At 40.9% G+C, this 25377-nt stretch overlaps 1 protein-coding gene and 1 pseudogene across 4 annotated transcripts in view; one reads left to right on the forward strand and one right to left on the reverse strand.

Moving 5' to 3' along the window:
- The window catches only part of Tmem131 (transmembrane protein 131), a 166191-nt gene that overhangs the window by 89267 nt on the left and 51547 nt on the right, over positions 1-25377 (reverse strand). For all 4 annotated transcript variants that reach the window (XM_046440299.2, XM_046440298.2, XM_046440300.2 and 1 more), the window contains exons 3-4: positions 21067-21107; positions 2628-2696 (exon numbers count right to left, since the gene is read on the reverse strand). In XM_046440299.2, coding sequence (XP_046296255.1) covers positions 2628-2696; positions 21067-21107 — 110 coding nt within the window. The remainder of the gene's footprint in view (positions 1-2627; positions 2697-21066; positions 21108-25377) is intronic.
- Positions 19527-24668, forward strand: LOC124089997 (low molecular weight phosphotyrosine protein phosphatase-like; annotated as a pseudogene).

The following is a 25377-nucleotide window of genomic DNA, read 5'->3' on the forward strand; positions in this document are numbered from 1 at the left end:
GATCTCCTCTCCCACATCTCTTGACAAAGTGCCACAGATACTGCTTAGTGCCATAGTCTTGGCATGAGTTCCTCAGTCTCTAATGTGATTCACTCTGGAATAGGAGAACACACTGGAAACAAAACAGTCTTGATTTGAAAAATAATGAACTCTCCTGATATACATCAATATATTCCTTGTTTCATTAAATATGTTGCATTTGTAAGGAGATTCGGTGACGTATTTCTGTAAGTGGATTAAGAACTCTATATTCCTTGTAGTTTCAGCACTGAGTCTATCTTAGTCCATTCGGGGCTGCTCTGATGAAATACCACATTCTGGGTAATTTATAAAGAACAGAAACCTACCTCCATGCAGTTCCTGAGACTGGGAAGTCCTCCCTGCAGTGTTTTAACATGGCAGAAGGCAGGTATCAAGCAGGGAAAGATGTCCCACTCAGTAGAGAGCAGCAAAGGCAGAGCCCGCCTGACCCAATAGCTTCCTAAAGGTCCTGTGTCTCCACGTGAAGGTCGTTTCCAACCACAGGTTCTCATACAGAACCAAATAGTGACTTACTATCTATCTGAACACACGGTCTTTAAACCCTCACACTAGTTAATTTTATTTACATAATGACTACTTCCAAATACTGATTACATCTAGAAATGCACAATTAAGTATGCAAACTTCTATCTGCACTCCAGCCCCCCAAACCCATGGGATCTCTGTGGGAATACAATCTCCATTAAACATCTGCTATCAAATATCTTTTACTTCTGGTGGCTAATCATTCGAAAAAGTTTAACTGATATATTTTGATTATTCTAGGTTTTAAATTATAAATTATTTAAACTTAGTATGTTTATTATAGTAAAAACAGCTAAGTACAACTTTGATAGCATTAAAGACAGTTGTAATTTTCATCTGTTGAGTCAGGATATCGATGTATCGAACAATAGATACCTGAGTAAATGGCAGTGAAATAAATAAAACTACCTTTCTAAGTAAGGAAAAGAGCAATTTGACAATGTACATCAACACTTTAACAATAGGGATTTTACTCCTGGAAATCTAGACTAAGGAAATAGTCTAACATTTACCTACCTACCCACCAATCTCAAAAATTAAAAAACAAACTGAAGCCTTTATGCATAGACATTCACTATAGCAATGGCATGAAGAGAAAAAAGAAACAACTAAATGTCCAAGAATGAGGGAACAGTTAAACTCAACAGGATTGCTATTCAGCACATACATTTTCATTTAGGACAAGCTTATAGTACACAGCATTACTTATATTAATGAAGGAAAAAGGTCTAAAATTGCCCGAACAGTCTGATCATACCAGTAAAACACACTGCCAGATGCATACGCACACATGAAGAACCAAAATCCAAGCTTCACTGTGGCCCTATCAGGGATTCTAATTAGTGGAGCCGAAACACACATGGCTTCCTCTTGTCCCTTTTAAATTTCTGCTAACTTACCAAGTGGCACCGCTGTGACTGGCCCTGCCCAAAAAGAGCTCACCTGGGCTGCCCAATCCCTCGATTCTCACCCCTTACTACCCCTCTCTTAAGACCTTGGGATGGGGGCACTCACTGGCTTCCAAAGCCCTTTGGGATTCTCGTTGGGGGCAGGCAGGGGGGCAGTTTCTGGAGACAGAAGAAGAAATTCTACAGCATGCTCTTTAAAAGCTCACAGGCCAACCTGGAAGATGGGTGGCTTCATGTCCAGAAAATAAAGGAAAGGAACTGATTTGGAGCAGGAGGGGTCAGGGTGAGGGCCTAGAGGCAGAGGCCAGGAAGGAGGTGGAGTTGAGGATGGTATGATTGATGGCGCAGGTGCTCTCCTCATCCATCTGCTTAATCGGGTTGGAGCCCAATAGAGTAAAACCCTGTTTCTCCGTAAGTTTCTGAAATGTGTGAAACCTGAGTCCCAGAGGTAGAAGGTGAGCAATAAGGACAGTGTAAGGAAGCAGTTTTGTTCTTGGACTGGGTCTGTATGTAGCATCTGCTTTTGTCAGCCTTTCTGGGTTGGTGATACTTTCTCTGTTGTGAGGTATAAAAGCTGTACTTTGGCGCACGTGTGTAATCCCAGTGACCAAGGAGGCTGAGACAGGAGAATTCCAAGTTTCAGGCTAGCCTCAGCAACTTAGTGAGACACTGTCTCAAAGTAAAAAGTAAGGGCTGGGGCTACAGCTCAGTGGTAAAGCACACCTGGGTTCAAACCCAGTACGGTGTCTTAAAAAAAAAAAAAAGCATATGCGTCTAGCAAATACTATTTCCTTAGCCTAGACTTCCAGTAGTAAAATCACTGTTGTTCTGCCCATAAAAAAAAAACTTTTAAATAATAAGAAAGAAAATAAAGTGCTGATCAGAAAAGTTAACCTATTAAGTTTCATGCTGCTTCTGAAGATAAGATTCTCCGAACCAAAGAGTGCAATGTGGGGGTATTTTTCAAATGTTCTCAGTATTATTATATTAGACTCCTAATAGTTGTTTCCTAGTATTGAACTAGATTCAACATTTGTTTCCTGGTGACTTGAACATAATTTTCTTACATAGATAACACAGGCCAAAGGCAAGACAAATACATATAAAATGATAGTTTAACAGGAAAATAGAGTCCAAAAATGTTAAACTTACTGTTCATGGAAATCCAGCATTGGTGGCTCAAATCTGATGGGCCTGCAATTACCCCGGTACAGAGATAAACTGTAATTAAAAAGAAAAAGAGTTTAAGAAGCAGTTCTTCAAAAAACGCATTTCCCTAAACAGTAGTCAAAATGCTTGGCTTTTGTACTGAGAAAAGTGGGGAATCCTTAAGGAAAGTGGGGCCTAGTGTATTGATTTTTTTTTTTAATGAGAGGAAATCAATAGACGTTGTATCTTTAAAAAAATTTAAAAAGGGAAATACTTTTTCTATCTAACTGTGAAAATAGGAAATGCTCAGATAGACTGGTGAAATTTATTTGGTTGAAATAACTGGTAACAGTATGCTTTAATATGTTCATTTGGATTTTTGATACACATATGATGAATACTTAGTAACTGAAACAATTACATAAGCTTGACAGACATCTGGAAACAAAAATTAGGATCCCATTATGACTACAATGGTAAAGGGCTCAACAAAAAAATGAACTAAGAACTAAAACATTTATCCCATTTGGGAGTTTGGAACACACTGATCTGTGATGTTCTGGCTTAAGATGAGTATCTTTCCTAGCCACCCCACCTGGCACTGCACCTTCTCAGTAAGCCAGATTTCTGCATAGCAGCCATAGACACCACCCTGATCCAACCCTGATGGGGCCGGGAGTGCCTGCGTACCTAAAGCCAGCTGCTTCTGCACCCTGAAGTTCGAAATGCAGTCCGTTTGAAAGGCAGGATTGGCTCTTCTTATCCTAAGGAATGATGCCCGAGCAAAAGCCCTCTGTGAGGCCCAAGGGCTTCATTTTCACCACAGCCAGATTTCACAAGAGCGCAAATCTCCAAGATGGCACAGCGATTCCCTTCAGGACGCACAGGAAAGGCAGCAGAAATAGACAAGGACATCCACAATATGTAGGAAGTTTGGCTTTAATTCAATCTTACATTTAAGATTAAATAGTCCTGATAGTATTGAGCTGGAAGTAACAGCCCAACCGTACTTTCAGCCCTACCAATTTGGAGTTTTCCTCTGTGCTGACTGATCATCTCTTTCTACATATGAACAGAAAAGAAAGAAAACATCAAATATAAGACTACACTTTACTAACGCACAAAACGAAAGACACTGGGACAAAAGAGCACAGTTCCTTGCAACTGGGCTGCCATGCACAGTGGTAGGTACAAAATCTATTCCCTCTTACTTTCTGCCCTTCTTTGTGCACAACAGAACAACTCTTTTGACTTCTTCAAAACAAGATGTTGTTCAGCTCATCTGTTTTAGTAGTGTTAAACTCAAAATCACACGAAATCCGAATCAAGAAAAAATAAAGCGCTGCATATAGTAATTGTCTAAGTTATTCATTCACACATATAAACCTGAATTGTGTTAGATGCCAGAGGTACAAACAAGATTAAGAAATATCTTTTTCTTCTCACAAAACCACGAGTCTATTCTGCAAGTCACGAATGGAAATGTCTGAAGTGGCCAGGCAGGGTAAAAAAGTGAATACCCCATTTATTCAGCATGAAGATGCCATGGGATATAAAGATAAATCAAGCCAGGCACAGTGATGCATGCCTGTAATCACAGCAAGTCAGGAGGCTGAGTCAGGGGGATTGCAAACTTGAGGCCAGCCTCTGCAACTTTGTGAGACCCTGTCTCAAAATTAAAAATAAAGGGAGCTGGGGAAGGAGCTCAGTGCTTGCTTTGCTTGTGCAAGGCCCTAGATTCAATCCCAGGACTGTAAACAAACAAGCAATTAATTAAAAAATAAAGATAAACACAGTGGGTGCTATGGTTAGAACTGAGAACACCTCTCTCAGAGAGCCAAAAGCCAAGACCTAAATGGTGGAGACTGATGAAGTGGAGATGCACCTGTAAGGTGAAGACCAAGGAGGCTGAAGGGACCGAGTACAAGGAAGGAGAAGGGGAGAGGGGGAAGAGGGACAGGGGATGAGGCCAAGGCACTGACACCAGACCTCCTTGTAGGAGCATGGCTTTAATCCACGTGTAACTAATGGCCTCTACAGTGTTTTGAGCAAATAAGTGATATGCCCTGATACCTGAAAAGCTTAATTCTGGCTACTGTGTGAAGAACAGATTGTGGGAGCCCAGGAGAGGAAGCAGGGAGCTGCTGTAGGGTTTCAGACAAGAGGTGAGTATGTCCCTGGTCTACAGGTGACCCACAAGGGAAGGTAAGTGAGAAGCAACTGTTTTCAGAAACTCTTTGGAAGTTAGACACAACATATTATGCCAATGGCTGAACTCTGACTGTGAGAGAAGAAAAAAAGAATCAATGATGACTTAATAAAATTCTGACTGGCAACAAAGTTGTGACATGGGAGAAGGGGCTGGGAAACAGATAGGTAGACGGGAGGAAGTTCAAAGGTATTAAAATGTTTCAGACATTTAATTTGAGATGGCGTATCTAGACGGTGTTGTCAAGTAGGCAAGTGGATATACACAACTACTGTGTGCACGAAGTTACTGATGTTCATGTACTGACCTTACCATCAGTCACACTGGCCAGTCTGTTTTAACAGTCTGTCTAGATTCCTTTAACATTACTCCACTCTTGCTATATGTACTGCCACAATGAGTACTCTCCTGGATTGTCCCTGGAGACAAATAATCTGTAAGGAAGGACAATTCTACTTCCTTTCAGGTTCTTAGATCTTGCTTTTCTTTTTTATGCTTTATGCTAAGTTTTCCCATAAAATACTCCAAAGAAGTGGTGCCCATCAATTTTTACTCTGATATTTTCAGAATGCTCACAGACTGTAAGAAAGAGGATACAATGCATAAAAGATGAACCTCATAAATAAATGCATATTTCAGAACAATAGCAGATCCAAATCTAAAGAACAGTTTAATATTTAAGTGGGTCAACAGAAGCTGACACAGGCATAATTTTGTTTAACAAAACCCAAACTGCAATAACATAGCTGTCACGTATCCACAACTGATGGGGAAGGCGCTGCTGTGCTTAGATAAGGCATGACATGGCTTAGTGCTTGAGTAACAGAAAGCAAATGTTTGCAAGTAACGTTGAAAATAAACCAGGGAAGAGATGGAAAGGACACCCTCCACCGATACAAGACATTATAAGGGCACAATGCACGCTGTTATGCTTTCTGCAGTGATTATTTATTCTGAAATCTCATATTGTTTTTAATTTTTTTGCTAAAATACTATTTGGGGATAAGGAAATGAATGAAGACTATTTTCTGACTTTGAGCTAGGAAGCAACTGGGGAGATAGATAAAATCCCGTGGGAAATAGTCCACGCTGCTTGGTGAACTGTCAGGTCAAAGTTAAGCAGACAACTCCCAAAAGAAACAGAGGACTTTCTAGGAGCATCAGGTGTTTTTGTAAGCTAGGAAATCCAAAGTGTTTTCCTGGGATCAGTTACTACCTATACAAAAGGCACTCTTCAGCCCAGTATTTCTTAAAGAATGGTTTGTGGTATACCTGAATCTAAAACACCTAGAATGCTTGTGGAAATGCAGATTAGGGCCCCGCCCACAGAACCTGACTCCTTACCTCCAGCATTGAGCTGAAAACCTGCTTGATAAGCAGGAGCTCATATTTGGGAATGACTACCTTGCATGTTGATGTACAAACAAGCATTGTAGCCTCAATCTGTGGTGGTGAGGGGATTAACAAGAATAATTTCCAGAGTCACCAAGAGTTTCAAGTAGTTCCAAATACTGTTTTTATTAGAGTCAGCTAAATAAACAGTGACTTACAAGAGAAGTGAACAGGACTTCTCCTGTCTAATATACATTATCCTATAAATACACTGTAGCTTTCATTTCCCCCAATGACTAATAATGTTGAATAGCTTTTCATTCATTTAAAAAGATATCTATTGTTCAATTAGATACCTGGAAGTGTTTTTTTCTTTCTTTCTTTTCTTTTGCAGTGCTGGGGACTGAAAGGTGTGCTGAGCCTCACAGATGTTAGGCAAGTGACCTTAATACTGAGCTACACCCCAGGCCCAATTAGGTATCTTTTTAAAAAACAGATATATGTTCAAAGTTTAAAAATTGGGATGTTTGCCTCATTAAGATGTAAGAGTTATGCCTGTCCTAGATATGCATTTTTTTTTAATTTTTTTTGAGCAGTTTCCCGACAGTGCTCTTTTTTTTTTTTTGAAAGAAAGAACTTTAATATTTTTTATTTTTTAGTTATCGGCGGACACAACACATCTTTGTTAGTATGTGGTGCTGAGGATCGAACCCGGGCTGCACGCATGCCAGGCGAGCGCGCTACTGCTTGAGCCACATCCCCAGCCCCTAGATATGCATTTTTTTGGACTGATACTGTGCACATTTTCTCCCAGTCCCTGGCTTATCTTTTTCTATTATTAATGGTCTTGAAGAGTACAAGCTTTTAATTTTGATGAAATCCAATTTATCATTTTTTTCTTGAATGCCATGTGCTTTTGGTGTCTTAAGTTTGCCCAGGTTGTAAATCATTCTACCAAAAGACTTAAACATTTTGAAAAAGTTTTATACCTTCAGCTTCTGCATATAGGTGTATTATTGTCCATTTTATTTTAAGTTAATTTGGGGACATGGCATGAGTTAGGGTTAAAGATCAGTTTTTGTTTTGCTGTTTCTAATAGGGTCTTTTTACAGATCATGCTAGACCTAATTGTACCACTGAAAGACCTGAGCATATTTTGTCAAAAAATTCTGAACTAGGTCTTCAAAATAGGTGGTTTAAGATCCTCAATTTAGGGGCTGGGGTTTTGGCTCATGGTAGAACTCGCCTAGCATGTGCAAGGCCCTGGGTTCAATCTTCAGCACCACATAAAAAATAAATAAATAAAATAAAGGTATTGTATCCAACTACAACTAAAAAATAAATATTAAAAAATTAATATATTTTTTTAAATATTAAAAGATCCTCAACTTAGTTATTCTTTTCAATACTTGTTCAAGCTATTCTAGGGGCTTAACATTTCCATACAAATTTCAAAGTCGGCTTGTCAATTTCCACAAAATTATCCATTAGCATTTATTCAGAACTGCATTTCATCTAAAATTCATCTGGGAAGAATAGTCACCTTAACAATTTTTCCAAACCATGAACATAAAATCTCTCAAAATATCTAGAACTCCCTTAATTACACCAAGTAACATCATGTAGTTCTTAGTGTACATATCTCAAAATTGTTTTGCTAATAAGTTTATCCCAGAGTATGTAATGGTTTTTGATGTTACTGTAAATGGCATTTTTCTATAACACTTTTGACTCTCGCACTTGTTATAAATGCAGTACTCAGTTGTCCCCATCAAGTACACGCTAGCTCTCCTCCTACAGATGCTCTTTAACATGTTGGGAAAATCTTTTCTATGCTTAGTCTGCAGAGCATTTTAAGTATGAATAAATGTTGAATTTTTTCATAATTTTTCTTCTACATCTATTCAAATAATTATGTAGCATTTCCCCTTTGTTTTGGTTATCAGGGGAAAACTGGGCTGATTTGACTTTCAAATGTGAATTGATCTTGTGTTCCCAGGATAAACCTCTTTTGGTCATGATGTATTACCCCTTCTGGGTATTTCTAGATTCAGTTGGCTAGCATTCTGTTCAGGATTTCTGGACATATGCTCATAAGAGATTTGGTCAATATGCTTTTCTTGCAATGGTCACCTGCTAACATGGCTGGGAAGACACCTTCCCCCTCCCTCTTCTGGAGTGGCTTGTGCTGGACTGCACTGTACTGTTTCTCTGCTCAGTGTCTCGTAGGACTGGCCAGGGGAGCCACGTGGGCCTCCAGTTTTGTGGAAAGATTTCAAGCTATGAGTGCTAAATCTCTGAAGCACACAGGAAAATTCAAATTTTCTAACTATCCCTTGGTTAGTTTTGGTAATTTGTATCTTTGAAGCAATGTGTCCACTTTTCTTGTTGCCAAATTTACTAGAATAAAGTGGTTTGTAATTTTTCTGATTATTTGAATGTCTGTTAAGACTGGTGTGATATCCCTTTCATTAATGATTTTCTGTGTTTCCTCTCCATTTTCTTAACCAATCTTGAAGTTTATCCACTGCATCGTTTGCTGAAGACAATCAGTTTTTGTATACATAGTTCTCATTTTTCCATTTTCTATTTAACTGATTTCAAATATGTCTTTTATTTTCTTCTTGCTGTTCAGTTTGAGGTTAAGTTGATATTCTTTTTCTATATTAGAAATGCTTTTAAATTTTTTCTGCTTGTCTGAAACAGGCTACAAATTTCCACCTAAGTAACACTGGCTAAATTTGGGAAAACGTGATATGCTGTTTGGTGGATTGAATTGTGTACCCCTCTTTACATGTTGAAGCCCTGTCTTCAGTGACTGCCTCTAAGAGGGTCTGTAGGGAAGTAATTCAGGGGACATCAGGGCAGGGTTTCTGATATGGCAGGATCAGTGTCCTTCCACAAAGGGACATTTGCACGCATGCACAAAAAGGACATATGAGGACACAGCAAAGTGGCCACTGCCTACAAGCCAAGAAGAAGGGCTGTCACTGGAGACAGACAAAGCTGGCATGCTGATCTGCCTTTCAGCTTCAACTTGTGAGAAAATAACATCTGTGGTTTAAGCCTCAGTCTATGGTACTTGGGTAAGGCCATCCAGCCAGCTGACTAAGATATATCTTATTTTTATTTTCAAAGTGTTTCCCAATTTCCCTTTGATTTCTTTAACTATTTATTTAAAAGTTTCTGGCTTAATTTCCAATTTTTAAAAATCTGGATTTCCTTTGTTATTGGTTTCTAATTTATTCACTACTGTGATCAGAGGACATAACCTATAAAACCTGCTGTTTGGGGTATACTATTTAATATCCATTAGGCCAAGTAAGTTCACAGTGCTATTTCAATGGACACCATTACTGATTTTCTATCAGTTACTGACAGATGAGTGTTGAAATCTCCCACTATAACAGGGGATTTGTCTATTTTCTCCTTTAAATCTGTTCATTTTTTTCTTTACATACTTCACATACAAGACCCAATATTGGGCTTCTCTAGATTCAGCACTGTTACATCTTCCTGTTAGGTTGTCTCTAGTAATCATAAAGTGTCCCCCTCTTCTGACAACATTCTCTGACCTGCAGTCTACTTGGAAAGTACCCAGTCACCCCAGGATTGGTGCCAACCTGTCCCTCAGTGCTATCTTCTATACTTAACCTACCTGTGTCCTTACACCGAAACTTCATTTCTTCAAAATCAAAGACTATTGACCAACAGATGTTTGCAATACCGATTGATAACTCTAAAGAGCCCTTAAAAGGTAAGAACAAAAGCCTTACTAAAAACAGGTAGAACAGACAACATCAAAAGATAGGGACGGCTCTAAAGTCAGTGTAGACCCACGATTAGAAAAGAAAAACTATGTGGTGACAGAATTTCTCACCTATCAGACTGGAAAAGTTAAAAACAATAACACATTCCGTAGGAAAGGCTGTGGACAAGTGGCACTCTTATTCAGTGACATAGGGTATGCAAATTGGCACATTTTTGAAAGAGAATTTGTCAATACCTAACAAACTACATTGGCACTTACTTTCAACTCACCAATTCTTCTTTTAGAAATTTACCCTAAATGTACAGAAACTATTTGACAAAAATCATATATATTTATGGTAAGTAATATATTTTGAAGTATGCGTACACTGTGGAATGACTATACCTAATTAACATATTAATACCTCTCTGGATTATATTATTTAAAGAACAAGAACACATTTAAATCTATTCAGCAATTTTCCAGTATATAACAGCCAGTGTGCTGTTATATCTCTTGAATTTGTTCCTCTCCTCTAACCAAAATCTCGTATCCATTAGCCATCTGCTTGCACCCCACCCTGCCACAGGTAACCACAATTCTGCCCTGTAGCCCACATGCAAGTGAGGCTATGTGGTGTCTTTTATGTTTGGCTGCTTATTTCATTTAACATTATAGTCTCCAATGTTCCTCTGGGTTACTGCAAATGACAGGACTTCCTTATTTTTTAAGGCTTAATAGTATTTCACTCTGTATGTACAGCCCATTTTTTTAATCCATTTGTCCACTGATGGTCATTTAGTTTGTGTCCATTTCTCAGCTATTGTGAAAATGCTGCAACAGAAGTGAGGTGACTCTTTGATATACTAATTTCATTTCCTCTGGATGTATATGGAATAGTGGAACTGCTGATGACATAGTAGTTCTATTTTTAATTTTTTGGGGGGTGGTGCTAGGGATTGAACCAGATAGGGGTACTTTTCTACTGAGCCACATCCCAGGGCCTTTTTGAGATAGGGTCTCGCTAAGTTGCTGAAGTTGGCCTCAAATCTTATGATCCTCCTACCCTAGCCTCCCCAGTCACTGGGATTATAAGCATGCGCCACTATGCCTGGCTATTCTTAATTTTTTTGTGGAACTTTCATTGTTTTTCATAATAGTAATAGCAAACCAATGTTCCTTTCCTCCACATTTTTATCAACAGTTGTAGACAAGTGGCACTTTTGTATTATTGATAAATCATTCCAAGAGTTGTAAAGTGAGGTATGGTTGTATTTTAATCTTCATTTTTCCCTAATGATTAGTGATGTTAAGCATCTTTCTCTGTTGTTGGCCACTTCTAAACACACATGTTCAACAATACAATTTATGCCTGTGTTAATATGGGTTGTAGGAAGGTAACCTTAAGTTATTATTTGAAACACTATAATTACAAAATACTGGAAACAAGCAAATTGTTCACATAAAGAAAAAAATGGGGTGTGCTGGCGTTGTGGCTCAGAGGTAGAGCACTTGCCTAGCACGCATGGGGCACTGGGTTCGATCCTCAGCACCACATAAAAATAAAAATAAAGGTATTATGTCCGACTACAACTAAAACAAAATATTAAAAAAAAAGAATCAATGGGGGAATAAATGATGGCACAATTTTTTTAAATGGGGGGATAAAACCTTGAGTATACACTACAAATAAATGAACCAAATTTAATTTGAAATGTTCATAACCACAATGAAGTTGTGGGGGGTGGAGTGGAGGAAGGATGGAGAGAAAGGAGATGCCAGGAGAGAAAGGTGAAGAAGGTTACGACCCATGTAAATCTGAAATGTAGTATTCTGACAACATACACTCACTAAAAAAAAAAAATAATAATGCTCTAAATGAATTCTGTATTCTAATTAGTAGGTCTGTTTTTCATGATGGTACAGGTTAGCAATGCTGAAACTTACTATAGTTTAGGATTGAGCAAATTGGTACACAGACTACAGATAATGGAGCTGGATTTCTTACTGTCGGAGAATGGACAGAACAGAAAAGGGCAGAAGAGAACACTGTGGTTCTGTATTAAAACTGGAGGCATCAGTAACAACTCATGGTTTTAGACACAAATAGATGCGTCAGTATATATTGTATATATTTATACACCTTCCTGAAAAGATTTTTTTCTACTGATTTACTGGTACTGGGACTGAATCCAAGGGCACTTTACCACTAACTATATCCTCAGGCCATTTAATTTTGACATAGGGTCTCACTAAATTGCTTAATGCCTCACTAAATAGCTAAGGCTGGGCTTGAACTTGTGATCCTCCTGCCTCAACCTCTAGAGTCTCTGGGATTAAAGGTGTCTGCCACCGCACCCAGCTTCTTTTTTTTTTTTTTCTCTAAAAGGGCCTGGGACAATGACACCCCAACAGCAATAAGTACGCGTGGCATGCAGATCTCAGCTTCTAAATATATCCTCCACTAACGAAGCACATGTCTTAGAAAAAAGGGTTACTTGCCAGGTACTGTGGTGCAAGCCTGTAATCCCAGCAACTCGGGAGGCTGAGGGAGGAGATCACAAGTTCAAAGCCAGCTTCAGCAACTTAGCAAGGCCTTAATAACTCAGTGAGACCCTGTCTCTAAATAAAATATAAAAAAGAGCTGGGGATGTGGCTCAGTGGTTGAGCTCCCCTGGGTTCAATCCCTGGTACCAAAAAGAAGGGGAGGGGGAGAAAGAAAGAAAATGGTTATTCCAGGGCTGGGGCAGGAAAATTCCAAGATAAGCCTGGAATATCTTTAAGTGCCAGAAAGTAAGGACGCGTTCAGTGAATGATAAACGTACAAATGACATGGAGCAGACCCAAGCACATATGATTTTTCAGTTACAATGCAGATGACTGTAAAATAACCAAATGAAAAAGAACTTTAACCTTTACCTCACAACTTACTTGCATTAGAATGTCAACTAATAAACACTGAAGTAATGATGGACTTTGAAAAAAATCACCCCAGTAAGAACTATTTCAGGCAAGAATCACCAATAGACAAACTACTGAGTGTTTCAAGCAAAACAGGATATTTACATGGTCTCAAAGTATTTCTCTGCAAGATAGACACTTAGAGAAGTTACAAAAGAAAAATTAACAAGTAGTATGTGCTTTCTGAGATGCCCTGGGGACACAGACTTTAGTAATATTCTTGCTCAAAATGCAGTCTGAGTCAAACAATAGCAACTCAGTGAGACCCTGTCTCTAAATAAAATACAAAATAGGACTGGGGATGTGGCTCAGCGGTCAAGTGCTCCTGGGTTCAATTCCTGATACCCCATGCCACAAAAAGGAATAATTACACATAACCTATGTATATAAAGAAAGGCACAGAAGGGCTGGAGGGGAAGGGGTTGGAAAGGGATGGATGATAGTGGTAATTGGGAATCCGAGTCAAGAAAATATGGGAATTCTCCACACTATTTTTGCATCTTTCCTCTAAATTTTTCTCAAAACAAAAGGTAAAAAATTAAATAAAAAATTTTAAGAAGCTTATATTCTTGAACACGGCATAAACCTGATCTTGCAGTTTGCACAGTCCACAACATGTGCTGGAAACAATTGCTTACTGCAATTTTTGATTCACTTGGGTTTCTGTCTACCATGCTGCCATTATTGTTTTCTATTTTTCCCATCTGTTTTTTATTCCTTTTGTCTTCTTCTAAGATTAGTTTATTAGCTCTTTCTTCTTTTTTTATGGTCTTAATGTTTCTTCTAGGTTTATTTTGCATTACCACTATAAAAAATAACATCACAGCACTTCATGTCACATCAGAACCTTCCGGGTCTCCACCCCCTTCTCCAGTCCTTTGCAGTAACTGCATGACTGTCACACATGCATGCTGTTCTGCAGTTTATAGAATGTTTATAGACAGTTTATAGAATGCCAGAATTATTTGTTTTTAAAAGTCTGTTGTTTAAAATTTTTAATCAGGAAGAATTCCTTCTATGTTTATCCATGCGCTTGCCTCGGTGGTGGTCTCCGTGCTTGCTGGATCCATCTTCTCACCTGCAATGACTTAATTACCTCCAGCCAGTCCTTTAATTACAAGTTCTCTTAGCTTTCTCTGGAACTGTCTCCACTTTTGAAAGACCCGTCTGCCGGACGTGGTGCTCTAGGCTGGCAATCTCTCCTTGTGGTACTTTAGAGATGCCCTCATTCGTCTCCAGTTCGCTGGTTCTTGGTGAAGAGCAGCCAGCATTTGTCTTATTTTTGGTACTACTTCTGTGGCTTTTTTCCCAGGTGCTTTTCTACCACTGCCTTTCAGGAATTGGAATCCTGGTGTGGCTTCTTTTGTGTTACTCTTGCTTTGGATTTACTGGGGCTCTGTGACAGTCCCCTCAACCCTGAGAACTCAGTGTCACTTGTTGGATTGTTCACTGCTGCACGGGGGCTTGCTTGTTCTTTTTCTGGTCATCTTCCTCCCCGTGTTTCATACGGATTACCTGTTACTTTATCCTCTAATTCACTGGGCCTTCTTTCGTAATGTCTAAGCTGTTGTTAATTCTACCCAGTGGCATTTTTATTCCAGAAACCATATTTTTCAACTATGGAGCTTTCATTTATTTCTTTTTCTATCATCCATTTCCTTTCATATGTTCATGTTTTCCTTTTAAATCAAAGAACTCAGAGAAAAGGTGAACAGGGATCACCTTGCTGCCACCAGTGATTCAGGATAAGCCCTGCAGCACAGAGGCTGTGGACAATAACATCTGCCAAACCCACCTGGAGGTTCTTGCACTGTGGAGCTGGAGGGGATGGGAACCCCTTCCCAGTTGCCACCCTACTAAAGCAGAGCCAAGGGGAGGCCACAACAGTCCTTAGCTTGAAGGCTGTGGTTTTCCACCATTCATATCAGGTCTAAGCAGCTTTGGTGAATATTTCTGCATTCATTTTAAGTCCTCTGAACAATATCCAGACTGTGTTTTCACCCCTTCTGGCCATTGATAGGGAACCCGATGGAGAGAGGTTCCAATCTCACCACAGGGCTCCCCAGTAGCCTACTGCACAGCCACCCGCTAACCCCCTCAAGAAGAGGCTGTGGAGTGGTGGAACTGCGGCCGGGGCACGCTACAACACGGCTGGCAAGCACAGGTCTTGGCCACCTGGAGCGGCAGGCCTGAGGCACAGCGAGAGAAGGGAGCCAGGGACAGGTGCTGACCTGCGACACCCCAGCAGCCAGGCCCCGGCCCAATGTGCACGCCTGTGCCACACACCACCACAGCCCCTGTCCCCAAGCATCCATGATCTGACAGCCTCAACTGCCAGCTTCCCCATGAGCAGAGGCAAAACTGAAGTGGTACAGACCTGAAAAGAGACTGCAGGGCCCCCAAACACTGGTACTTCCCCAAACCTGAGGAGCATAAATGTGGACTAACAGTGCTGACCCAAGAGCCTTGTAACACCCTAGACTAGCACACGCAGGGAGCACCCCTGTCTAGTCCCCTCGTGCCCTGCAAGAGCTTGGTCTTTTTTTTCCAACTTGAACGAACCCTGCTACTGGACACTCACTCTTCCTCATCTGTGGGTTTCATTCTTCAAATTTGCAAGACAAGAACCCAGAAAGAAGAAATTGGCGGTGAGCTGCTGGGGTCTGCTGCCACCCTGGAGGGCAGAGCACACCATGAAGTGTCACAGCACTGCCAATCTCTGGCTCTGCCCGCTGGACCCTTGGAGCCAAGCCTGGCAGGCATCCACTACCTTGATTAGCTAACATTAAAATGGGCTTTCCAGACTGTAGGGGATGCAGGTTATATGCAGGCTCCAACTGCCTGCAGAAGCAGGGAAACTCTGGTTTCACTCACACCATGAGTCCAGAACCACCTACTCTGACATGCTCATTTTTAAGGTGAGAGTACTTTGTTGCTTTTGGAAAATAAGTGAGGTCAACTCACCTACTCAAAGGAACTTACCAATAGCATAACAGAATACAAAGCAACCCATTTCTTTCCTTAAATTCACTTTTCCTAAGTTGTCATACCTAATATCAACTTACTGTAGTATTCAAGATTTATGCAAAGTAGTACCCTCTTTCCACATATGCACTAAAAGCTCCAGAGCAAGAAAACAAATCAAAGTATAAATACAAATGAAATCTTGAACTTTTTCACAAAATTTAAAGCACAATAGTCAAACTGCAACTGTTAGCAGATTTTATCTGCCATTAAGAAAGGTAAGGCCAAATTTTGGATCCAAGTACAATCCTTTAGATGCTTGATTGTAGACAATAGAAAGGGCTGCATTCAATAATCAGCAAATTACCAAGTTAAGTTAAAGGAAACCTTAGCCACTATACCTTGAAAAGTATTCTCCAACCCATGATTTCTGGCTTATTTTCCAGGTTATGAGAGAAACTAGAAAATGTAAAGATTAGAAAAACGTGGTTCTGACTACTTGTGTATACATGTACACACACACACATACATGTGTGTGCTTTTTCTCAAGGCCACAGAGCTGACTAACAGAAAACTTGGGTGTTGTGATTCCTAATCTCCCACCAAGGGTTCCACAACCTTTAAAAAAGATTATCCATAGCTGGGCATGGTGGCACAAGCCTGTAATCCCAGCAACTTGGGAGGCTGAGGCAGGAGGATTTCAAATTCAAGGCCAGCCGTAGCAATTTAGCAAGACCCTGTCTCAATTTTTTTTTTTTTTTTTTTTTTTTTTAAGGCTGCAGGTGTAAAGTGTCCCTGGATTCAAACCTTGTTGCCTCTCCTACCCCGAAAAGAGAGACTGTCCTTAAAGGGTGGCCTCATGTGACAAAAAATTACGTTAGTACTAGTACCTATTATAGTATTTTGGCATTTAACTCAAAAACAGATAGAGTGTTATATACATATCCTCCACCATTATATCATGCAGCCAGCCAGCACCTTTTAAAACAAAATTTTCATGTAGTTGATAAACCTATTCTTTTTTTTTTTTTAAATTAGAAAGGGTGATTCAAAAGAGAGAAGCACAAAATAAAATAAAATAAAATAAAAACTACCCTGGAATATTCTGTTATTCATGGTTTTTACTACTGTGTCCTGAGCTTGCAAAAGCAGCAGGTCTTTCCTTTGCAGAATGTCCTGGAGGCTCTTGAAGCCAGGCTCACCTGCAGAGCTGATGGTGAGGTTAACAAAGGGTAGGGAGCCTAGCATCTCTGCCGTCCATTCAATCTACTATTACCTAGGGGTCATCTGTCAGCCACGCTTTTCATGATACAGATGGGGGGGGGGCAGGTTAAGAATGAGAGCTGTGACTCATATGAGACAGGATGGGGCTGAACCTGCCTTACTGGGAACACCAGGGGTGCAGCGCACGAACTAGACAACTGGGGACACGGGAAGTGGGAGTCGGGCGCAGAAACAACAGAGGTCAAAAAGCCAAAGCGTCCACCTCAGCACCTCTGCCACACTGGTGTGCTCTGGAAGAAGATGAGCAGAAGAGTCTGGTCCAGAAGCGAAGAGGCCAGCCTTGCCCTCTGCCATGACTGGAGGACAACACTGAGCACGTGCACTGTAGGTGCAGCGCCCACCTCCCCAGCTAACCCTCCAGGCTTACAGCATCAGACCAGGGAAATGGTGTCTTCAAATGGGTCGCGTTCCTTCTTTCACTAAGTGGGCTGCACTTTGTCACTTTTTCATTGCATGCTCTATGACCACGTTGGAAGTGCCACCTCCACTATCCTCTAAGCCCCCTGAAGAGGGGGACATCTGTAACCCCAGCGCGTGAGCGACCCTTCCTGCACTGGAAAGCAGGCTGTGTGCACCTCACCTCTCCCACGCTGCCCTATCGCTGCTCTCAACCATGACAACTCCTTCCACGACTCAAGGGCCTTTCTCCGTCTCCTTCAGAGCCTTCCCCCCCAATTCCTACTGCTGCTATGTCCCTCTTTCCAAACACTGGCTAGGAGAGGAAACACAGTGAGCACTGGAAGGTTCCACATCAACAAGAAACTAAACAGAGGACTGTCAAGCAGAAGGCATCGTTCTCATGACAACTTGGCCTCTCTAACTTGAGCATATCTCTTGCTTCTCAAGAGTCTTGGCTCCTGATTTGATTTTGTCTAATAAGGTGATTGAACAAGATGATCTATTAGGGTCTCCATAATTGGAATCATCCCTGACTGTATGTAGACTTCATCTTAGTCAAATGTTCAAACCCAAGTCCAAACTCTGACACTTCCAAAGAATACCTTATTTTTGAACTAAAAAATAAAAAATAAATAAAGCTTACAATGCCTGTTGTTACACAATTAGACATATTTCATGTTGATATTTTAATTTCATGTTCTATTTTATGTATACATTTTCAATAAATCATTATTTAGATGAGAGCTCTGGCAGGGTTTAGATTGTATAGCACTGTGCCACATGGAAAAGGAGCTGGCTAATCTCGTCCAGTGTAAAAGCTACATTCTGATTATCCTGCGCCCGGTGAATGTGGATACTATCCCAGGTGTTTTAAAATGACCTACTAAGAGTAATCCTAAACATAATGCTTTGGTGTTTAGTTGGTTGATAGAGACAAAAAAAAAAAATCTGAATTTGGACTCACATGCTGCTGTGGAAAGAATCGTATCCCTCCAGAAGTCATATGTTGAACGCCTTTTGTTACCTTAGCACCCCACAGTGATGGTATTTGGAGACAGGGCCTTTGAGAGGTGATTAGATTCAGATGAGGTCATGAGGGTGAGGTCTTTTTGATGGGGAGTGCCCTTGTAAGAAGAGACCTCAGAGAGCTTTGTGTGTGTCTGTATGTCCCTCCGTAGCCTCTCTCCTATGAAGGCCTGACTTGAACCCTTGCAAGCTGACATTATTGGCCAACCAATGGCATATGACAGAAGTAACATTATACGGCTTCTGAGATTATGCCACAAAAGGCAATAGTTTCCACTGGTTCTTTCTGGAACATTCACTCTTAGAATCTAGCTACCATGCTAACAGGAAGCCCAAACTAATCTACATGAATAGACCACACGGAGGTACTTCAGGTGACAGCCGTCTGAGTCCCAGATAATAATCCAGCAGCAACATGTGAGTGACCAGGCCTCCAGCCCCATTACTGAGTCATTCCCAGGTGCGGAGCTTGCCCAGCCAAGGCCCCAGATCTTCATGACGCAGAGATAGACTGTCTTAGCCAACCCCACTTGAGTCCCCGACTTTATACCACTTAGCTTAGGGGCAGTTTGGTAGACAGCTGGAGACAGCAGATAAGTAAAACTTGAGGCAAACTCCTTATTATACTGGGAAAATACCTGAAGCCCAGACTTTGACCATGGGTGAATAACATCATCTTCATTAATGTAAATCATCTTGATTCTATAGCTAATTTCCTGTTAGAATAAAGGATCAAGGAAGAAGCATAAAACAAGAGGTGCGCTTTTCTCTCTAGTCGTTGGCTCTAGATGTGTTGAGCTCTTGAGTTGTTAGATGGTCCAAAAAAATAGTCATCAGACTAGACGCACAATGATTTGGTGACAATACACCCTAGTGCCAAAAATATCTGGGCAAGGTTCACAGGCGGGCAGGCCCCACCAGGTCACCTGCATCAGAGAGAAGGGCAGACAGAGCAAGAGGAAAGGGGCCATGTTGTTGCAGAGATGGGTGAAAAGAACTGAAACAGTGACTACTGAAGGGTTTTCATTATTTCTGAATGCTGACTGTCCTACTTGCAATCTGAATATTTGACACTCTCTCCAAACAGCATTCTTCGTTGATGCACCCTGCACTCTGCTGCTTGAAGGACACTCACATAGGCTGGTGAAGGACACTCACATAGGCTGGTGAAGCACCAAGGCCTGTGAAGGGAAATTCTTCGCTGCTCTTGCTGAATGGAAAATGCAACTACAGTGGACAGCAAGGGCAGGGGCATCCTGTGTGGCCTCAACCACTTTGACAGTTAAGTGCCTGATTTCATCAGATAATTTATTGATAATTCTTAAATTTCTTTGTTCTCATCTCAAGAATAAATATGCTGACAGAGTAAAACCTCCTAAAAACACATGCTGTAAAATAATAATAATTAAACCTGAAACTGGCTCCATATCTGAGAAGCCACTGATAGCGCTGTCAGCATTCCAACTGTTACTCAAGGGCACTCACTATGACAGGTACTGGGGACTTGGCCAGTTGTTCCCGGCCAACAGGAACTGCAACTATGCCATTATGCTGAGTCTTCTAAGTTAAACTCCTTTAAATCTGTGGCTCCCTGGGGAAATGATCAGTAACAGCTGGAGTGTCCATGAAAGGGCTACTGGAGGACCGGTTATCTAACTCAAAGAAAGCTCCCAGTCCCCTCGGCACCAGCAGCAGGCTGTCACTGCATATGGAAGGAGAATCAGGTCAGCATCTTCCTTTTATCCTTTTTCAAAGGGATGTAAAAAAGTACCAAAAAATTGGGGGGTAGGGAGGTGGGAAAGCTATCTTCAAATTCACATGCATGAGTGTCTTTTCCTAATACCTGAGGTAAGACAGACCCTATTATCACAGGGGCCATGTTTAAAAGGGGCTTTTGAGTCACAAGATTGGGTCCCTAGATCTGAGCTTCTCCTCCAGGGGTCTGAAAGCAGCCCCTGCTAAGTGAAAGTAGCAACGGTTAGTCCATAAAAGGCAGGGATAGTTTGGAATGTCCCCAAAAGGCCTATGTGTCCCCAGGGAGGCACCACTGGGAGGTGGTGAAACCCCTAAGAGGTGGGACCTGACAGATGGTCTTCAGGTCACTGGGGACGTTTGTGGGGCCTCAGCCCCCTCCCTGTCTCTTTGCTCCCATGTACTCCTGCCATGGTGCATGCCTTGCCACAGGCCCAAGGCACAGGGCCAACCAATCATGGACTCAAACACCCACAACTAGGAGTCCAGCAGACCTTTTCTCTCTACAAGTTGATTGCCTCAGATACCGGCTACAGTAACAGAAGTTATCACAGGAGGTATGCCACACAATTGTATCACATGTAAATTCAGATTTAAACTTGTTTTTTCCATATACAATACTTAGAAATCATAATATAATGTGATTTTTAAATTTGCTATTCCCTGTACACCAAAAGTAGGAGGAAAAAATGAAGGGAAGAACTGGAGGAATCCCCCAGAAAGAACGAAAAGTGTTAATATCTTACTAAATACACAAGTCTTACCTTTTCTGTTGATATGAACTGAGTCCAAGTGTTGTCTCAGTCTGTGAAAGGAAGAAAATAATGATGAAAATACTAAAACCACATTGTTCCATTATAGACACATGGAACATCCAAAATATTTTATTGTACCTTCAACTTTAATGTTACCCATTTGAATTTTCAGGTTAAGCCTGATCCCAAGGTCATATGAAATGACTGATCACACTATGTAATTCAAATGAGAATAATTTAGATAAATTTAAACACATGCAAATAAAATACTGTGATTGACAAATAATACAAATCCTATAAAAATAGTCCCCTTTACAATCAGCCTGAATGAGGCTTTGTGTCTTTCCCTGTTCACCTGCCACCACCCGTGTGTTAGGTACTGGTGTCTGATGGTCTCTGCCATTGGAGAGCTCAAGGCAGAGCGGGATTGGGAGGGAGACAGTCACTTACACACTAAATATGTATTTACACATTGAAGAAGGTTCATGAAAATATCAAGACAGGCTGCTGTGAAAGGGAGAAAATGGGCAGTGTACTTAAATATGTTATGGAAAGCTCAGCTAAATAACTAAGATGTACACTAAAATCTATCTGAACGTGGAAGTAGCACAGGTTGGGGTAGAAGAAAGCAGGTGCAAAGGCCCTGGGAAAGGAAAGAACTCTGTATGTTCAAGAAACAGCAAGTCTACCTGCCTCTCTTTGAGAGAAGGGAAAGAATTAAAGAAAATAAGGTTGGAGGGCTAAGCAGGAGCCAGGTCATGTTGTATGTTGTTAAGAAGCCATAGTGTTAAGAAGTTCAGGTTGTGCTATACTCTAAATGCAATACAAGGAGGAGGACCAGACAGACCAACAGACATGGACTATGTTCTAAAGACATGACTCTGGCTGTAGCGTGGAGCCAGATTAGAGGAGACACGAAGGAGCTGGGAAGCTGAAGGCAGCTGCTACAGTTCAGGTAACAAAGGGCATGAAGATCTCCACAGTGCAGGAGAAAAAGCCCACACTCCAAGGGCCCCCAGCAGTAAGTGCACTTGTCCCAGGAGTTTAGCTGCTTTGTTCTAACTAGGAAAAGCACCAGAGGTATAGCACCATTTCCTCCACTGACATGTACATTATTTTGAAATGGTATGCTGGCGAATGAATATGGGGAAGGTGTGGCAAATATGGGGAGATGTCCCTTTTGAAAGCATATGCTAGGTAGAGTGTAAGATGTCTGCGATTTTCTTTAAAATGTTGCAACAATAAAAATCTGTGTGCATGCATGTGTGTATAGCTAAAGCAATTATGGTAAAATGTTAATTTTAAAGTTTGTCTGGTAGGTGAATATGTATTCAGTGGATTCTTCTATTTTTTGTACTTAAAGAAAAATTTCTGAGTGTCTGCGTTTGAAGATGGTGAAGAATGGTCCTAAGTCTGTGCTGTTCGTGTATCTGGGTAACATTTGTCAGTTACCCATTGCAGAAGCAATTTTCAGAAAACTAGTAACTGATCAAAATGATTTAGACAACTGGAGGACAGACAGTGCAGCCACGTCCACCTATGAAGTGGGGAACCCCTGAGTACCATGGCAGAGCTGCATGAGGAAGCACGGCATCCCCATGAACGACATGGCCCGGCAGGTGACCAAAGAAGATTTGGTCACATTCGACTAGATACTGTGTATGGATGAAAGCAACCTGAGAGATTTGAATAGAAAAAATAATCAAGTTAAAAACTGCAAAGCTAAAATTGAACTGTGGGAAGCTATGATCCACAGAAACAACTCATACTGAAGATCTCTATTATGGGAATGACGCTGACTCTGAGGTGGTGTACCAGCAGCGTCTCAGGGGCTGCAAAGCCTTCTTGGAGAAGGCCCACTAGGACAACCGTGGGTGCAGTGAGAGTTCTTTAAACTAATGGAGCCTCCACTTTGCCCTGATTACAGGCTAGTGGAGTGAGCAGAGAGAGAGAAATAGCACCACACCACCAAGCACACACACCCGAAGGCCCAGGTTAGCCTCAGGGCCCAGTGAGGATGGAGGGCCTGGTCTCCCTGCAGTGATTGTGTGTGGCTGGCCAATGCCCACAGGGCACCCGTGCTCATCTGCGTATCCAGAGCCATAGTGACCCTGTCCCCAGCAGCTCTCCATGGCTGCAGCAAGTGTTTTAGCTCACACACGCACAGTGCACATGATAGGAGACAGACCGGAGGGATTGATCTTTAGCACCTTTAGTATTTGTTGTTTTTGTCTGATTTATTTCACAAGGTCAGCTTATTTGCTCTCATTTGAGCCACTTTGTGCCCAAAACTTTATTAGGACACTTTTATGTATGTATCCTATGGTTGGTTGAGGGGTGTGTTTGTTTTATATGCACAGGTAACCAAATGTAAATTGGCTTAGGTGTGAAAAAATAATTTAAGCAATCAGTTATATTGGTGTCCTTAAGTATTGATATGTTAATAAATGTTTCATGAGTATTTAATAAAACTATAGGTAAATACAGGTAATTTCACTATAATCTCAAAATTCACATGGATATATGTCAGAAAGATTGTTTTCAAAATAAACTTGGGAGTTATAAAAATGCAACAGATTAAAAAAAAGAAGAAAAATTTCTTTATCTTTTATATGAAAATCATACCCATTCCCCAAGGCATGGAAAAAAATCTGCAAATCACCTATGTGATAATATGTAGAATATATAAAGAATATCTACAATTTGACAAGGGGAAAAAAACTTGATTAAAAAATGGGCAAAGAACTCATTAGACATTTTTCCAAAGGAGATTTTCAAGTGGCTTGGAGGCCCATGGAAAATGATCAACATCGGTAATCATCAGGGAAATACAAGTCAAAGTCATGATCAATACCACCACACAGCTATCAGAATGGCTATTATTTAAATAAAAAATTTTAAAAAATAAGTGTTGGCAAGGATGCAGAAAACTCAGAATCCTGCAAGTGGTGATATAAAATAGTATAGTCACCATGGCAATCCCACTTGTGGGTAGACAGCCTCCAAGAAACTGAAAACAAGGGCTCCCAGAGAGGCTGGACGGACATGTTCACAGCGGCACCATTCACAGCAGTGAAAGGGTACAGGGCAGAACAACCAAAGGGCCCCACAACAGATGAATGGAGCAACAAAATGTAGCTTATATATGCAGTGAAGTTACTCAGGCTTCAAAAAGATCGATGCTACGACAGTGAATGAACCTTGATTATTAACTCTATGCTACGCTAGGGAAATAAGCCACTCACAAAAAGGCAAATCCTGAACAATTCCACTTACATGATGATGTACTCAACGGTGGTCAAATTCACAGATAGAAAGCAAAGTCAAGGTTCCCGGGGACGAGAGAAGAAGATCTATGGTTTGATTGGTAAAGAGTTTCAGTCTGAAGCTCAATGGTAGTGGTGGATGCTCAACAATGAGGATGTACTTAAAGCCGCTGAACTGTACATTTTAAAATGGTAAAAATGTACATTTTTTTTTTGTTTGCCAGGCATGGTGGTACATGTCTGTAATTCCAGCTGAGGCAGGATGATCAAAAGTTCAAGGCCAGCCCAGGCAACAAAGCAAGCCCATGTTCAAAAAATAATTTTAAAAAGGGCTGGAGATGTAACACAGCGCTGCCCTGTGCAAGACTCTGAGTTTAATCCTCATTGCCCCCTCCCCATAAGAAATGCAAATTTTGTTACCATATATTTTACCAAAATTAAAAAAAAAAAGACTATAGTATCCAAGACAGTATGGTACTGGCATAAGGACAGACAGAGCAACGGCAATGGAGAAGTCCAGAAATACTCACATGCACTGCCACTTGGTTCTGAACACAGGCATCAATGCAGTTCAGCAGAGAAACGTGTCTTTCAACAAATGGTGTCAGAACCAGAGGAAGACTGCCTTTATCCTTACTCCACACCATATCCTCAAATGAATTTCAGAGAAATCAGTTCCAAGTGTAAAAATTAAAATTATGAAGCTTCACCAGGAAAACAAAGAAGATTGCCTGTTCAACTTTGGAACAGCCAAAAATTTAATGAACAAAAAAAATAGCCATAAAAAAAAGACTAGATTTCATCAAAATTAAAAATATACACTCACCAAAAGACGCTAATAAAAATGAAAAGAGAAACTGCACAATGAGATAAAATAATTGCAAATCACACATCTGAAGAAACTTGTATCCTGAACAGACTAAAGGAGACACCAAGTCTGAAGCCAGGCTTCTGGCCTCAAAATAAAATAAAAGAACTGGAGATGGAGCTCAGTGGTAGAGCACTTGCCGAGCACACATGAGGCACTGGGTTCAATCCTCAGCCCCACATAAAA

The sequence above is a fragment of the Marmota monax genome, unplaced genomic scaffold, assembly GCF_021218885.2.
Source record: "Marmota monax isolate L192 unplaced genomic scaffold, Marmota_monax_Labrador192_F-V1.1 WCK01_AAM20220418_F8-fsc00210, whole genome shotgun sequence".
In the NCBI taxonomy this organism is placed as follows: Eukaryota; Metazoa; Chordata; class Mammalia; order Rodentia; family Sciuridae; genus Marmota; species Marmota monax.